The sequence below is a fragment of the Haemorhous mexicanus genome, chromosome 26, assembly GCF_027477595.1.
Source record: "Haemorhous mexicanus isolate bHaeMex1 chromosome 26, bHaeMex1.pri, whole genome shotgun sequence".
Lineage (NCBI taxonomy): Eukaryota > Metazoa > Chordata > Aves > Passeriformes > Fringillidae > Haemorhous > Haemorhous mexicanus.
This window is the reverse complement of record NC_082366.1, coordinates 2,321,013-2,337,559: the sequence shown is the minus strand read 5'-3', so window position 1 is coordinate 2,337,559 and position 16,547 is coordinate 2,321,013. Positions and strand designations below refer to the sequence as shown.

Here is a 16,547-nt window from a genome sequence, read left to right as displayed (position 1 = left end):
ATTATCATAGGAAGAATTCCACAGCTTGTGGTTCTCTAAAATTCCTTACCAAAGCATTTAAATTGGAGATCATGTCAGTGCAAAATAACTCCGAGCTTACACCCCACCACTCAATCAGCAGATCCACTTAAAACCCTCAGGGCAAATAGCCAGCCCTAATCTCATGCTGTATTTCATTTCTGTAATACCTTTTAGCGTGCAAATACTTGCTGTTGCTCTACTTCTACTCAAATTATCTTTAAAAATGCTCTTTCACCTGACAAACCTCCAGGGACAATCTAATAAGAAAAGACTGGGGCAGCTCTGAAAGCTGATCCCAATTGGATTCCTAAACCTGTTTCAAAAATAGGGGGGGGCTTAAGACAGACAGACAAAATATTGCAACAATCTCCCCCAAGTTTTCATGGGCAGACACATTTAGATCAGCTGGTCAGTGCCCTGCTGCAAAATGTCACACTGGAATTACAGAGCTGTATCTTAGGGCTGGGTTGGGTTTTTTTTTTCCCTTCAATGTACTGTTGGAATAGCTTAGGGTGGAGGGAGATTATTTAACTTTTATCTTCCCAAGTTGTGCCAGTAGCCTGAGAGAATGAGGCAGGGAAAGAAGTACTAATTAGATAATAGAAATTCCTTAAAGATTTCATCTAAAAAAAACCCCACCCAAGCCAAAACAGGTCTATTTGAGGAGTGGGGAACCCAAGGAAAGGTGCAGTGTTAGTCAAAACACATCTCCCCTATGCAAAGCCATTTAAAATGTCCATTCAGCATTGGCAAAGGCTTGTTCCAATTAGTATTTGCATAAATATCTCAGCCCTAAACCAAACCAGTGCATACCTGTGCACACAGACTGCAGATCTGCTTCAGGATAACCTGCTCTAGATAATAAGAATAATATGAGCTGGAAGGTTTTGGAAATAGCTCATTAATTTATTATTCAGCAAAAAAAAATCTCTAGTTTTTCAAGTAACATCTGAGCTATGTAGCATGAAGTAACTTTTGAGGTTCAGGTTCTCCTTGTAGCCAGGAGTTTGTCTGAGTTCAGTGTGAAACATCCCCCTGCCAATAAACAAAGGGGATATTCTGCATTCTCAGGAGAATTCAGCATTCTTCAGAGAAATCAGACCTTCCCCTCACTCTGGCAGTGGGCAAGGGGCAGTGAAAGGGGAATTTCTTCAGGAGAACTTTTGCAGGTGGAATTTTGTGTCTAGGGGCCATCATCCCAAACTCCTGGTGACACATTTGGCCGTTCTTCCATGACTCCTGTGGTGGCCATAGCTGCAGCCAGGACTTGTGGGATCACAGCCAAAGGGTGCCACAGATCCTCCAGTTGCAGCCATTCCCCTCAGGGAGACCTTGGGAGAGCCTCTCCCTCCTGCTGCTCTGGAGTTTGGTCTGAAATCAGGTTCTTGTCTGCTCCAACCTCTGAGCTGCCCAAAACATTGTGCTGGGTGGGAGAAGCCACCCCCTGGGCACGGGGCACAGCCCAGTGTCCCTGCCAGCTCACTGCAGGGAGTCAGCAGAGCAGGAGATCCCCCAGTCAGGGCATGGCTGCACAGGAGCTCAGCTGGCATTGCAGGCAGAGCAGCCAGGAGATTTCCATTCCAAATGAGCAGCGTGCTCACATCCATTAAACATTATCATTTCCTAAATAAAAGCAGTTCCCAGTAAGACATTTTGGAGACAAGCCATTGTCTACAATTCAGATTTGCCCTTATCACATCTCAGCCTGTGCCAAATTCCCCACAAGTGCTGTTGTTAATTAGGAAAACACATTTTTCCTCTGCACAGTTCATTTTTGTTTTGCTCTGGAGTTACTTTATTGGTGAAGCTGCCTTGAGGACAATACCAGTTGGCCAATAAATTCAACATATGCTCAGTGTCTTTACATAGGTTGAAATGAGCTTTTCTTCCCAGTCAGACCCAAATATATGTAATTTCTGGCTTGTTGGAAGAGAAGTTAAAAAGACAAAACAGGAGGAACAGCAAAAATAAACCAGTGACAGCCTCAATATTTCCACAGTTGTTAAAACAGCATGGCATGTGCTTTCTTCTTCCCATTCCTTTTCTTCAAAACAAAATCCCCCTGGCACATTTGGATGAATATTTGCTGCCAAACTTATTTATGTAAAGAAACCTGAGGTTTAGTTCTCCAAATACAGAGCTGTTTGCTTTATCCTAACCCAAACCATCTCCTCTTCTCAGTAGCTGATCCATGTAGTGCTGGGTTTAGGCTGCATTTTCATCTGCTTTATCTTTGTGGCATCACAAACAGGAGCAGGTGATTGAACCCCAGGTTCCTCACGTTGTGTCTATCCTTGAAAAACCTGAGATTGATGTATTCCTGAAGGCTGCTGATCCAGTCTGTGAAAAAGCCCAGCATTTTCCAGATAATTGGATAGGATTTTTTTTTTAACTCAACAACACAGCCTCCAGAGCTCTGCAGAAGTATTCACTCTTGTAAAAAAAGCAAAGTAAATGACTGAATTCCCAGGAAAGTGAACATAAACTTTTGGAAAGAATAAGCTGTCTTGTTCAACTAAGCATTTAAGCACGTGCTTAAATTTAAGCTGTAGGAGAAATCCCCTGGTGCACCAAGGTTTCTGTGTAAACAGCTCCACTGCAGCAATGCTGAGGTGCTTTGAGGAGCTCAGCCACCAGTGGTGGGCACTAACATGGATTAATGATGCCCTCTCCACACTACTAATTATCCCTAACCATATTTATGGCTCCTGAGCTGTAATTAATGGAGGGGTTTGACAAGCCTGAGTCACATCTTCCTTATTTATGTTTGCCAGGAGTTTTTTGGGGGTTTTTTTGTAAGGTATAAAGAAATGAGGCACACGAGTCAAAATCTTCCTGTGGTGAAAAGATGAAAAGAGCAGGTTGTGTTTTTCTGACCTCTTCCAGCTTCTTCCCTGAGGGATTAGGAGAAGGATGTCCAGTAGGGTAGCCAGAGTCTCAGGAGCTTTTCCCCTCTGGGAAGCTGCTTAGATATTTTACTTCAATATATATCTATTTTTAAAAAGGTATAAGCAGTCTCTGGAGCAGCTGCTTGGACCCCACACCCTTTTCCTTCCTGCTTCCTTCTTGAGCAAGGGCCATATCCCCCCTCACCCACAGAAGTGGGTTCCAGAAAAATCATGGAATAAGAATCACACAACTGGAAAAGGTCTCTGAGAGATCACAGAGTCCTGCCCTTAACCTGCCCTGCCAAGGCCACCACTAAACCATGTCCCCAAGTGCCACATCCACACAGCTTTTAAATCCCTTCAGGGCTGGGGATTCCACCTTTGTCCTGGGCAGCTCTGACAATAAAAAAAATGTTGAATATCCAAGCAAAAGGAAGGAGAGAAGCTTCTTCCCTTGGAGTAAATGTAGCAGTGGCACTGCTGGTTAAGGATATGGTTTTTCCCTTTGGGCTACATTCAAACACTGAAATATTGGCTGTTCTGGCCCTCACCCTGCTTCAGTACATCCAAAAATATTTATCTGTGCTAAATTCACTAACTCCTGCTTGCTTGTGTGGTCCTCAGGGAAGCAGGACACCTGCAAAGAAAAAGATATCTGAGCTGGAGAGAGATCTGACTCCTCACAGGTAAGGAGAACCTCTCTGCATTAGATCTCCAATATCAACCTTGCTTTTCCTCATCTTCACCCCCAAACACAAATTGAAATCCCCATTTGATGCATTGTTCACAGGGGTCCCAGGATGAGGGAAGAGAGGAGAATCTTGACTCCATGTTCAGAAGGCTGATTTATTATTCTATGATATATTATGTTAAAACTATACTAAAAGAATAGAAGAAAGGATTTCAGCAGAAGGCTGGCTAAGAATAGAAAAGGAATGAATAACAAAGGTTTGTCTCTGACCCAGACAGTCTGGACAGCTGGACAGGGATTGGCCATTAATTCCAAACAACCAGATGAGACCAATCCCAGATCCACCTGTTGCATCCCACAGCAGCAGATAAGAATTGTTTGCAGTTTGTTCCTGAGGCCTCTCAGCTTCTCAGGAGGAAAAAACCTAAGGAAAGGATTTTTTTCATAGAACATGTGGGTGACAGCCATTTTGCTATCACACACCACAGGAGCAGTCCATCCCCTGCAGGCAGGTGAGCTGCAGCTGGCAGAGCTGAACACATGGAGCATTCCAGCAGGGGCTGGCCCTGTGTGCCTCTTTCCCCCTCCCTGCAGGTGCAGAAGCACCTGCCTGGTCTGTTGACTCTCAGATTTTCCATCCCAATAAGGGAAGCTGCAGACAGGGCCCTGCACTCCCCAGATCCCCTTGATGGCTCAGCTGTAGTGTACATGCCATAAATCACTCTCATGGATCAGAGTCCTGGCCACTTCTTGTGGACCCTTGCTCTTTGAAGCACTCTTATTTTATTTGGAGGATCTGAGAGGATTTCTTCTTCTGCCCTGCCATTTTCAATGGGAGTGATGTGTTCCCTGAAAATCCAGCCATTTTTCACCTGTGCACATCACCCCAGGGAGCAGCTGATCCAGGAGCAGGGCTGGAGAGCAGCCCAGGGCCAAACCCAATCAGTGAAATTCACCCCACAAACCCATTTGAGGAAGAACAGCCAGACCTGACTCCATCATTTGGGTGCTGGCACCACACAATCAGCCAATCATCTCTTTACCTGCTTTAAAATATATTAAAGAAAATAAAAACCACCTCCAAGCAAATATTTAAAATCCATGTCTCATGGATTCTAACAGAGCAGGACCTCTCCTACAGAACAGTGCCAAAATCTGATATATTCCCTGCTTTTAAAACTGCTCTTGCACATACCTGATTCTTTAGCTATAAACTTGCCATGCAGCCAGCTGAAAACATGAGCTTTTTTAGTAGCTGGCTTTTTATCTGGCATTTTGGCTCCCTGCTTTTCTCTTCCCTGCTGAACATTTCAGAAATAACCCAGAGAGGGGCTGAATAACAGATTCAAACTCTCCCTTTTGGGCCAGTGCAGGGGGCACAGGGGGCTCCAGTCAGCACAGACTGGTCACATCACCCTCCCTTGCAGGGGACATGCATCATTTCACTGGCACAGTAAAAATAATCAACCAGGAAAAGTAGAAGTCCTGCTCCCACCAGAGCTGCCAGGTTAGTCCCATTCCACCTTCTGCCAGTTTTATGATGCATTCCCAACATAAAACCACCGAGGATGAAAGCAAGAGAGTCAGAGCAGCAGAATCAACCTTGTTGAAGGGGCATTAAATTTTGGATTTGCTTATTGCTGCTCCTGCATTAATTGTGCCACTAAGACTGCATAAACATAAAACTCCTCAGCTGAAATGGAAAAAAGGCTGCAGACCTCAAATTATACCTGGAGGTTTATTAGCCAGCTGAGAGGCACCATTAAATATATTTATTGTAGCCAGACCAGGACATCCCAATTAAGGTAGGTGAGAAAGACAGAATAATTGAGGGGAAAGAATGTGAAAAGTGTGGAAAAACACAGAGAGATCTAAAAAGACTAAAATCAATATTGTTTATGCTGTCAATACACTGAGAATTTCTGACAGGTTTATTCAGTTTACATCATCCTAGAAGCAGTATTACTCCATAAAACCAAGTGCCAGAAATGTCCTTGAAATTAATACTTGGAATTCCAAAAGAGAGCGTAGAGAAGATCCACATCCATAGAAAACCACACTCAAATTTAAGTGTTTTAACTCCTTCATTATTGGGATCTACTTCCAGCCACTGATGGAGATAGGGAGAAACTTCCACTGGGGAACTTTTCCCTGTTTGATGGAATCCCAAACTGGTTTGGGTTGGAGGAGACCCCAAAGCCCATCCAGTGCCACCCCTGCCAGGGGCAGGGACACCTCCCACTATCCCAGGTTGCTCCATGCCCTGTCCAGCCTGGCCTTGGGCACCTCCAGGGATGGGGCAACACTTCCACTGGACATTTTCCCCCCAGTGCCCCTCTGACCACAGCCCTGCAGGTGGTGGATCTGAGTCAGGCATTCCCAGTGTGTTCCCACAGAGAGGAGGCTGTCTGTTGCCAACACAATAAATTCCAAGAAGAATTAATGAATTAGTACTAATTGGAGAGCTGGGTGAACAGGTATAGCAGTGTTAGGATTGCCATTATTGTGTAATTTAAAAATAATTTCCCAGTAATTGATATTAATGAATGAGTCCATTACACAAGTCATAACTGATCTGGCATCACCTGAAATGGGAAAATGGAGTCAGCAGGAGAGGGGGACCCAGCCTGTGAGGGAGGGAAAGAGATGGCTCAGCACAAGACAGAAACTGTGCTTATTGATTTCACACTGATGGCACTAATCATGAGCCACAGAGGGCATCTCTAAAGCTGGGCAAACAAATAACTCCCAGGCTGGCTCAGTTCTGAGAGCACTGAGCTTTTCCTGACCATTTCTGAGTGATGTCTCTTGCCTGTAGGACCATTGATTCCCTGTACCAGGAACTTGCAGAAGAAAGATTGCTCATCCAAGTCAAGAATGTGAATCTCTCTGACTACATGGGTAAAGTACCCCTCAAACCTGCAGCCATTCCACCTTCACTGAGCCCTGTTTTCAGTCAGGACTGAGCTCGGGTTGCTGCACTTTGAATATCTAAAGCCAGGTATGCAAATCAAGGCTGCTCAGGAGCTTTCACTTCTGCTCCTGAAGCCTTTTGCAGAGCTGGTGTTTCACTCCAGGCAGCAACACCAGCAGCCTTGAAGGGTTGTGGATGTCACAGCCCCCTGAGCTGGAGCCACAACACCCTTTAAGGAGCCTTGCCAGGCAGTGGCAAGACAGTGCCAGTCTAACAGAGCAGGGGTCATAACCCATAATGCAGAATATTTCTCTGAGTGCAGCAAAAATTGTCCCTCCAGTTTTGGTGGCTTTTGTAAAGGCTCAGCCCCTTCCCTGCACCTCCCTGACTGCCCATGAAGCTTGAGCAGTGCTTTGAGGCATATCTGGCCCTTCATGTGAGTAAGAAGTGTCTCTGCCTAGTTCTGCATTTCACACTCCTCTTGTCTGGTTTCTGTTAGCTGCAACTAACTGCTTATCTATGCTCTACAGAGAAAAAAATGGATTAAAAAACCCCAAACCCCACATTTGTAGACTTTAGAGGGATCTAACACCATGCCACAAACATTTGGTGACACACAGTGAAATCCCAGCACCTGAACAGCAAAAACCCCCAAGATTCAGGTATTTCAAAGGCCATGGCTTGAATTTGCAGCTATCCAGAAGCAGAAGTGCTACAGGCTGATAGTACAAGGCCAAGGCAGAAAACACAAATTCTCTTCTATCACCCCCAAATGCCATGTTTATATAAACTCTTAGAATCACCAGTTCAGCCTCTAGAGCCTCTGCCCATTCCTCTGAAGAGCTGTTAATTCTCTCAATTAAGAGTGCCATCCACTTCATGCTCATTAAAGACCACCAAGTAAAGGAAGATTTTTCTTCTTCCTTTGTTCTCCCAACCTATCAAGGGCACTTTTGTCCAACAAACATTCCCCCCACCACAAATGCTTCTCAAACAGCCCATCTCCAACCATTTTTTGAAATCCAGAAAAACTCTCTTGAAGGTTCCAAGGACACAGTCAAAGCCTGCAGAGAAAGGAGCCTTCATCTGCTCAGCCTTCCAGGGCTGGAGCCTAAGGAAGGTCACTTCCAGTTCCTGGGGAAAGGACAAAGAGTGGAACTGTGCTACACAGCCACTGAAGGCACTGAAATGTCCCCCCTCTATGACAAACTGACATCACTGAACTAATTTTCTTGGTGACCTTATCTAAATTAGTCAGAGAATATCCACTGTGATTTATGTGCAGTTGCAATTAAACCCTTTGATGCCTTCTAATTAAATCTGTGAAGATTAATTCCTATCCCGTTCTTTTGATTTCTCCTTAAATAAAAGATAAAACCTGAAATTAATTTTATTCTTCAGAGGGGAGGGGGCAGTTGCACCAGGGCTTGTCTGCCTTTTTGCCCCCAAATTATGCCTCCACTTTTGCTCTTAACCACTGCTAATTTGCCTCTGCTCCAGAGGCCTCTTGCCCTCTGCCTTTTTATCTCCAGTAAAACATTATATATTATTATTTTTCAATAATAATCACCATAATGATATGTAATTTATGCTAAAAATAATCACTGACTGCATCACAACTGGTTTTCCTGCTTGTGGCCCATCCTCCTCTATCTTTGTTCTCCAACATTGCTTGGATGTGGACTTTGACAGGGCAAGCAATGTGATTATAGCTCTGCAACCAGAGCCAAGGCAAGATTAAATCATTTCAGCTCATGTCAGGGATTTTCAGTTTCCTTGGGTTGTTTTGTGGAGGTTTTTTTTTTTTTTTTTGAACAAAAGGGGGGGAAAAAAAAGAAGAGGTGAACAGCAAAGCAGAGGGCCCCACCAAATGAGGTGACACTCTTACACAGCAAGGAGCTGAGATGGGACCCAGCCAGGGAAATGCTTGCTAAAATTGCTTCTCCCCCTTTTTGAAATCCTTCTGAGAGCTCATGGTTCACTGGGATTCTAGCCCTGCACAATCCCAAATCCAGGAATCCTTTGCCAGCAGTGTGATTTATGGCGCTGCTAATGATTCTTCTGGACAAAGTTTCTTTCAAAGCTTGCTGGAAGCCGTCTGCTCTCTGCTGAACAACTTCCACAGCCTGTTCAGCTTCAATTTCCCTCTGCACTTCACCTTTCTCAGGGCCACATTCCACCAGCAGATTGCCCAGCTTGAGTCCCCGAGCCTGGCTCTGCTGAGTGTGTGTTCCAGCCTTGTGCTGTGGCAGCTCCTCATTCCCTGAGGGATGCTTTCTACATCACATTTGCTGAGCTCCTGCTTCCTCCTCACATTTGCTGAGTGTTGTGGTGTGAAGCAATATCCTGTCCCTCAGGTGCACCAACTTCTTCCCCTCCCTCTTGCCCTCTTCCTAACTGCTGTCTGTCCAGTTCCACATTCCAGCAAGGGCGTTGTGTGATTGGCAGAGTTCAAAAGATGCTTCTCAGACCTGGGGTCATTGGCCTGTCCAGGTGTCATTGTCCCCTGAGACCCTCCCCCTCCCACCTGGTTGGTGGCTCACCTGTCCTTTCCCTCCCCCCTCCCTGTGGGTTTAAAAGGCACTGAAGCCATGTGGTCGGGATTCTGTTGGAGCTGTTACCGAGATTCAGAGCTCTGTGACCCTGGAATAAACTCTGGATTTAACCCTCCAGCAGGATCTGCTCCCTTTCCTCTTCACCATCGCCTGAACCTTTTCCACCAGAGGCAAACTGAGTTTCTACCATGCCTGGACTTGTTCCGAGTGCCCAACTGCAGCTGCCAGCCAGCCCAAGGTGTCTCTGAGGTGAAACACCACAGCTGCTGCCTTGGTCCAGAGCACCAGGGCTGGAGGAGCCCAGGCACGTTCCACCCAGCAATATTGGGGTTTTATTGCAATAGCTGAGCTCCTGCTTCCTCCTCACAGGCTACTGTGACTGTCTGATGAGCATCCTTCGTGAGGCAGGTGCCATGCCCATGCCCTCCATCCCAGAAGTCAGACAGCTCGTGGCCCTCTATGGAATACTGCCCTTGGGTAAGAGCACGCCAGAGAGCAAAACACTCTGAGGCTTTGCTTCCTGCCAGAAACTGCATTTTACTGGCTTTGACAGGGTTGATTAGTGGCAATCTGAAGCATTTTGCACTCTAATTGGTTTTCAATGAAGCCTTCAGAGCAAGGGCTGTGCACTTGACCAGTGCAGAGGGGCAGGGATCCCCTCCCCAGCCCATCTCTGCTCGCATGGCAACAGTTTGTGAATGGCAGCACATCAAGGGAATCCACTTGGGAAAGGTAACAGCTAAAACAAGCTCCAGTGATCAAAATTAATCAAGTTAAGGGAAGGGCTAAGGTTGCAATTTACCTTTTACAAGCTGGCTAATGTTACTGGTGCTGCACAGTGCAGTGGTTGGAGGAATGGGTCTGGATGCATTTTGTCCATCACAGAGAAAGAACACTTGTAAATGCCCTTGCAGTTTTAATGCCAGGCTTAGCCAATATCTAGCCAAGCTTTGCTGGGTCAGGTTGTTTGCTTTTAATGTAAAATCTATCCCATTTTTCACTTGGGAATGGCATTGTGCCAAACTCCAGTGATTGCAAGAAGTGCCTGTCTCAGGGGCCTTTATCAAAACCTCGTTTGAGCCCCTTTCCACTCCTGATGGGATTTTCCAGCCTCAATACTTCACTTGTATCCTTGTCCATTCCTGAGTGGATCTCAGGGAGATTTTAACTCCTCCAGGCTGTGTCAGTGCCTGCTCATCCCCTTTAGAGGGCAAAATCACCAACATCTGCCTGCCTCCCACCCTGGAACACAGAGCAAACACAATTTCTGTTTTCCCCTCATTCCAAAGTGATCAGGTTATTCTCTCCTCAGCCTGGATGGGGCTCTTCCCACCTGGAGCAGCACCCTCAGCTGGTTTGGAGCAAGGCTGAAGGTCTGACTGCAGTCAGCTGAGAGAGCTCAGCAGCTATCCCTGCCTGCACAATGTATTTCACATATCCAGGCTCCTCCAAAGCTGTGTTTTGACACCATCTGATCTCGGGAAATCAAGCCCTGAGACACCTCTTAATCAAGAGAACCCATAAATTTTCTGCCATTTATACAATTGGCAAAAATTCTAGGGAGAGGAGACCCTGGACTAGTTAAACAAACAAAAGGTACTTGCAAGAGCAGTTTGAAAAATGCCTTTGAGTAACAAAAGCTATTACATGAGCCAGAAAAAAAAAAAAGGTACAGGAATGGTTTCACCTATGGGGTGATCTGTTACGGATGACATTTCACTTAATTGGTCTCCAAACTAGTTCATCATGAGATAATTGTGTATCACAGAAGTGAAAGTTTTGCTCAAAATAGCCACCTGATGGCAAGGAAAGCCCCAGCTTAAATGGCATTAAGAAAATTACAAGCAGCTGAAAGGAGAGAGAATAGTAGAAGCTATACTTCATCTTTAACACAGAGGAGTCTGCTGCTCCCCCTCTAATAAATCTTTGTGCAATAGTAATGGATTGCTGTGGAATGACCAAATATTAATAAAGCCTGGGTGGCTGACAACTTCCTACACCCTGCACCGTGCTGGAATAATGGCATTTGTCTCTGTGCCATTTATTTGGGATGTTCAACCATCGGGACACAGCTAACCACCCTGACTGGATTTGTTTTAAATAGCAGCCATCCCCATTAAGCCAGAGGGCTCCTCCAGGCTGAGGCAAAGGCTCCCTCTGCAGCCCATGGGTTTTGGGGCCAGTTTCACTCCCACAGTCTGAGGGACACCAGGCTGAGAGACCTCCAGATGCAGTGGATGCTCACAGAGGTTTTCAAACACATTTAAACAGCAGCACTGTTGACACAGCACATTTATGGCATCGAGGCAAAACATTTGACATTTCCTGCCACTTCCACCTCTGGAGGTTCACCTTTCCCCAGTTCATGTGGGGGCAGCTGCAGGGAAGACAAGTTCCATCCCCATCAGCCACCTAAATCTGTGCATGTGTTTTCCCAAGGTGAGGCTTTCCCTGGTGATGGATCATATTTGTCACAGCCAGGATGGATTTACCTGGAGCAGCCATGGAGACAGAGTGGGAATGCTGAGCAGGCACAGCAACCCTGGCACTCACATTTCCTCTACTCTCAAAATCATTCTTTTAGCTCACAGGGGTTTAAAAGTGAAGTTTTCCCATCAGGAGGTACAAATAAGGGTGGGTGAGGCTTGTTGCAAAGAGAGATGTTAAATCTGCTGGGCTCTGAGCTCTGCTTGTACAGAATTGAACTCAAGAGCATTCCTGCCATAGGAAGGAAACAATTAATTCATGTTATCAATTATTTATGGTGAATAAAAAAGGAGGAATCATTCCATTACCTTTATGGCAGATTTAAATGAAAGCAATAATAGTTCCTTATGACTTTTTACAGGTTCCCAAACTGTCCATGAGAATGCTCCTCTGGTGAAATCCCTGCTGCTGGCAGGACCTGCTGGTGTTGGAAAGAAAATGTTGGTGCATGCCATCTGCACAGAAACAGGAGCCAACCTCTTCAGCCTCACCCCTTCCAGCACTAGGAAGTACCCAGGCAAGGAGGGCCTCGTCATGATGCTTCACATGATCCTCAAGGTGGGGAATCCCACAAAGGTGGCCCAGTTCTTTTGTGGGACAAGCAGGGAATTGTAGTTCCTCCATAACAAGGAACATACACAGCTTGGGCAAAGCTGCTCAACCCATTTTGGAGTTCCTTGCCTGCCTTCAAGTGTTCAGGAGGAATTTCTTTGTGGAAAGGGCTGGATGTGGCACTCAGTGCTCTGGACTAATTGAAAGGTGGTGACAAGTCAAAAGTTGGACTTGATCTTAGAGGTCTTTTCCAACCAAAATGGGTCTGTGATTCTGTGAAACCACTTGTTGACAGCCAGTGTGTGCAGCTCTGCAGAGGATTTAAAGCCCCAGGAGAAATCACTGGGAGCAGCCATATTTTTCACACGAAGATTTATGGGAGCTTTGTGTTACCTTGAATATGAAAAGCAGCACAGATAAAGAGAATTCTGTTCTCTGTTTATGTGCACATCAGCCAGGAATGCTTGCCATGCAGCATTTAATCAAATGCTAGGCTGGGGGTGGTCAGAAATTTCCTCTCTGGGGCTGTTGCTGGACAAGAGCTCTCTCCCCTCTATTGCTCTCTGTTTACCTATCAGCAAGTTCTTCAAAAGAAGGAATCCTGGTTCAGGATTACAGGAACAGAAATGTAGGAGAAGTCTGGAAATGAAAGCAGGCATATGAACTGTGAAGAACACAGCCCAAACCCTCCTCCAAAAAAAAAAAAAAAATTAAAAAATACACTATCCTGGCAAGATTTCTTCCAGATTCTAAGTCCTCAGCATTTCTGAAAAAAAAAAAAAAAGTAGGAAAAAGCTGAAGGGAATATTTTTCCAGTGCCTGTGGTCTACTAAATTTGGCCTTGCTGGGGATTTATCAGCTGTATTTTACGGAATGCAGTGCTGGAGCAGGTTTTGTGACAGGTGAGCACAGCCACCCCCGAGGAGCTGGTGCCAAGGGAAGGGTGGCAGTGCTGTGATCACACACCTGTGATGCTGTGGCACTGGCACTGGGGCTGGCCCTCCCTGCCACGATTCAGAGCCATTATCCTGAGCTACCAGTCCCTCTTCCCTGCACTTGTCACCTTTCTGCACTCCATTTCCCTGCCCTCACCCATGGCAGAGCTCAGCTCTGGCTGCAGGCCAGTCCCTGCCAGAGCACAAGGGCTGGGAGCACAGGAGAAATGAGGGAAGCCTTGGTACTCCTGGACAAGGTTCCAGCTGAAGATAGAAAGGGGTTTTTTTGTCTAGCTGCCTATAAATAATATGAACAATAAGAGGAGCATGCACAAAATGTGTATTTACACACATTAATAAGAGTACACAGACACATCATGTATGTGTGTGCCTACAGGTACATTCAAACCCTTACATTTTTCCACATTAATTAAAAACAACTGGAAACACTCTCCAACTCCTTCCTCAACATCATGGGGTGCAGTCCAAGCTTATTCCTCTCTACTTAAACTCTTGCCAAGGACAGACACCTCAGGGAGCCCCAGGGAGTTCCTGGGATGGAGCTGCTCACAGTCACATGGATCCAGGGCTCTCCAGGGCTGTTGTGTTTCCCCCTGTGAGGCTTTCCCAGGTGATGGATCATATTTGTCACAGCCCAGGCTGGATTTACCTGGAGTAGCCATGGAGGCAGGGTGGGAATGTGTTGTTGGTTGGGGGTTGTGTACAAATCACAAATGGGATGGGACTGCTAGGAGTGTGTCCTGAGTTGTTTTGTTTTTTAGCATCAGTTTTATTACGTGGTTATGACAATGGGAAGATGCTATCAGCTTACATTTTAGGCAGCAGACTAAGAACTTAATGTTACAACTCATTTTAAAAGTTTTTTGACTAATCACATGAAGTAAAAACATATTGACAGTAGTTTTATCTGTAAGCAAACCTTTCCCAGCTTTCCCAAAACCCTCCAATTTTATAAATTCCCACAGGAATGCTGAGCAGGCACTGCTGCAGGCACAGCAAAGCAGGCACAGCATCCCTGGCACCCTTGCTTACCAAAAGGTGACTTGTTCCAGCTGCAGCACTGCTGCAAACCCTGCACAGCCAATGGCACAGCTCAGGGTTTCTCTTTCCTGGGTGTTCAATCCTTCCCTGGCAGGGTGGGCAGGCCTGGCACAGGGTGCCCAGAGCAGCTGGGGCTGCCCCTGCATCCCTGGAGGTGTCCAAGGCCAGGCTGGATGGGGTTTGGAGCAGCCTGGGACAGTGGGAGGTGTCCCTGCCATGGCAGGGGTGGGATTTAAGGTCCCTTCCACCCCAAGCCAGTCTGTGACCCAGCACTGGCCTGTCCTAGCAGCATCCAAATCCTCTGTGTTCCATTTGCATTCCCAGTTCTGTGGTGCTTTCAGCTTTCCCATCACCTTCTGTCTCCTTCTGCTGAGCATTTCAGCTCAGAGCCTGTAGCTTCTCAGAGCCAGGCTGGAAACAATCCTGCCCCCACACAAATTCCACCTCTTTATTCCTGGCAATGCCAAATGTGCCTCATTCCCCCTCTCTCTGCTCCAGTCCAACACTAACTCAGCCAAATCCCTGCCTGTACCAGCAGGAATGTTGCAAACACCTTAAAATAACCAGTTGTTGCCTGTTAGTGGGCATTTATGGGACCACAAGTGGGTATTGAGTGCAGTGTTGGGCTGCACACAAACATTTTAACAAACAGGCCTTGACAAGCAGCTCCAGAGGAGAGCAGGAGTGTGAGACACATCTGGACAAATCCAGCTGTTTGGGGCTAAACTAAAGCTGGAGGGAGAGGGAGTTCAGCTGCTGTTTTCAGGGTTTTCATGGGATAACACAGAGAACAGAGTCAGACTTTGCCCAGAGGTGCACAGAGATGGGACAAAAAGAAATGGGCACAAGTAGCAACAAGGAAAATTGTTTGTGGATTGAGGAGAAAGTTTTATGAGGAACCAAAGGACAAGGAATCCCCTATATCCTGCAGGAATTTACTGCTACCCAAGCTGAAGGAAGCAACACACATTCAAAACAAATTCCTTGACAAGAGAAAGCTGAGCAGTGGTAACTGCCCTCAACCCAAAAAGTTCATTTTTCACCAGCATTTCAATCTGTCTCCAAAGGAGATAGTAAATATTATTTATTTCTAATGTGTAATATGGTAATATAATAGTATGTATAATATTATATATATTCTCTAGTATTTTATATATATTATACATTATCATATACAATAATAATGTAATATGTAAAAATTTAATGAAATATTATTTATTTACTATTTCAATAGTAAATATAATTTATTTCTAATGTGTAATTATGATAATATAATAGTATGTATAATATTATATATATTCTCTAGTATTTTATATATATTATACATCATCATATACAATAATAATGTAATATGTAAAAATTTAATGAAATATTATTTATTTACTATTTCAATAGTAAATATTATTTATTTCTAATGTGTAATATGATAATATAATAGTATGTATAATATTATATATATTCTCTAGTATTTTATATATATTATACATCATCATATACAATAATAATGTAATATGTAAAAATTTAATGAACTATTTATTTACTATTTCAATAGTAAATATTATTTATTTCTAATGTGTAATTATTTATTTCTAATGTGTGATATATATATAATATCATATATATTCTCTAATATTTTATATATATTATATTATCATTTACAATTTTACATAATATCATATACAATAATAATGTAATATGTAAAAATTTAATGAAATATTATTTATTTACTATTTCAATAGTAAATATTATTTATTTCTAATGTGTAATTATTTATTTCTAATGTGTGATATATATATATCATATATATTCTCTAATATTTTATATATATTATATTATCATTTACAATTTTACATATTATCATATACAATAATAATATAATATGTAAAAATTTAATGAAATATTTATTTACTATTTCATTAGTAAATATTATTTATTTCTAATGTGCAATATGATAATATAATAGTATGTATAATATTATATATATTCTCTAATTTTTATATATATTATATTATCATTTGCAATTATACATATTATCATATACAATAATAATGTAATATGTACAAATTTAATGAAATATTATTTATTTACTATTTCAATAGTAAATATTATTTATTTCTAATGTTTAATATGATAATATAATAATATGTAATATAGATATTTTGTAAAAATACATATTATAATAATTACATATTATAGATTATAATATAATACAGTAATAATGAAATATTATGTAACAATTTAATGAAATATTATTTCTTTAATATTTCAATAGTAAATATTATTTATTTCTAATGTGCAATATGATAATATAATAAAATTACTAATATTATATATTATGTAAAAATACATATTATAATAATTACATATTATAGATTATAATATAATACAATAATAATGTAATAGTATGTAACAATTTAATGAAATATTTAATTTCATGAAAAT

General features: G+C 43.2%; 1 protein-coding gene across 1 annotated transcript in view; it reads left to right on the top strand.

Annotated features, from left to right (window-relative positions):
* Nucleotides 1–16,547, top strand: part of IQCA1 (IQ motif containing with AAA domain 1) — a 150,194-nt gene that overhangs the window by 117,563 nt on the left and 16,084 nt on the right. The window contains exons 14-17 of the mRNA XM_059868160.1: nucleotides 3,534–3,595; nucleotides 6,419–6,501; nucleotides 9,439–9,546; nucleotides 11,918–12,114. Of these exons, the coding sequence (XP_059724143.1) occupies nucleotides 3,534–3,595; nucleotides 6,419–6,501; nucleotides 9,439–9,546; nucleotides 11,918–12,114 (450 nt within the window). The remainder of the gene's footprint in view (nucleotides 1–3,533; nucleotides 3,596–6,418; nucleotides 6,502–9,438; nucleotides 9,547–11,917; nucleotides 12,115–16,547) is intronic.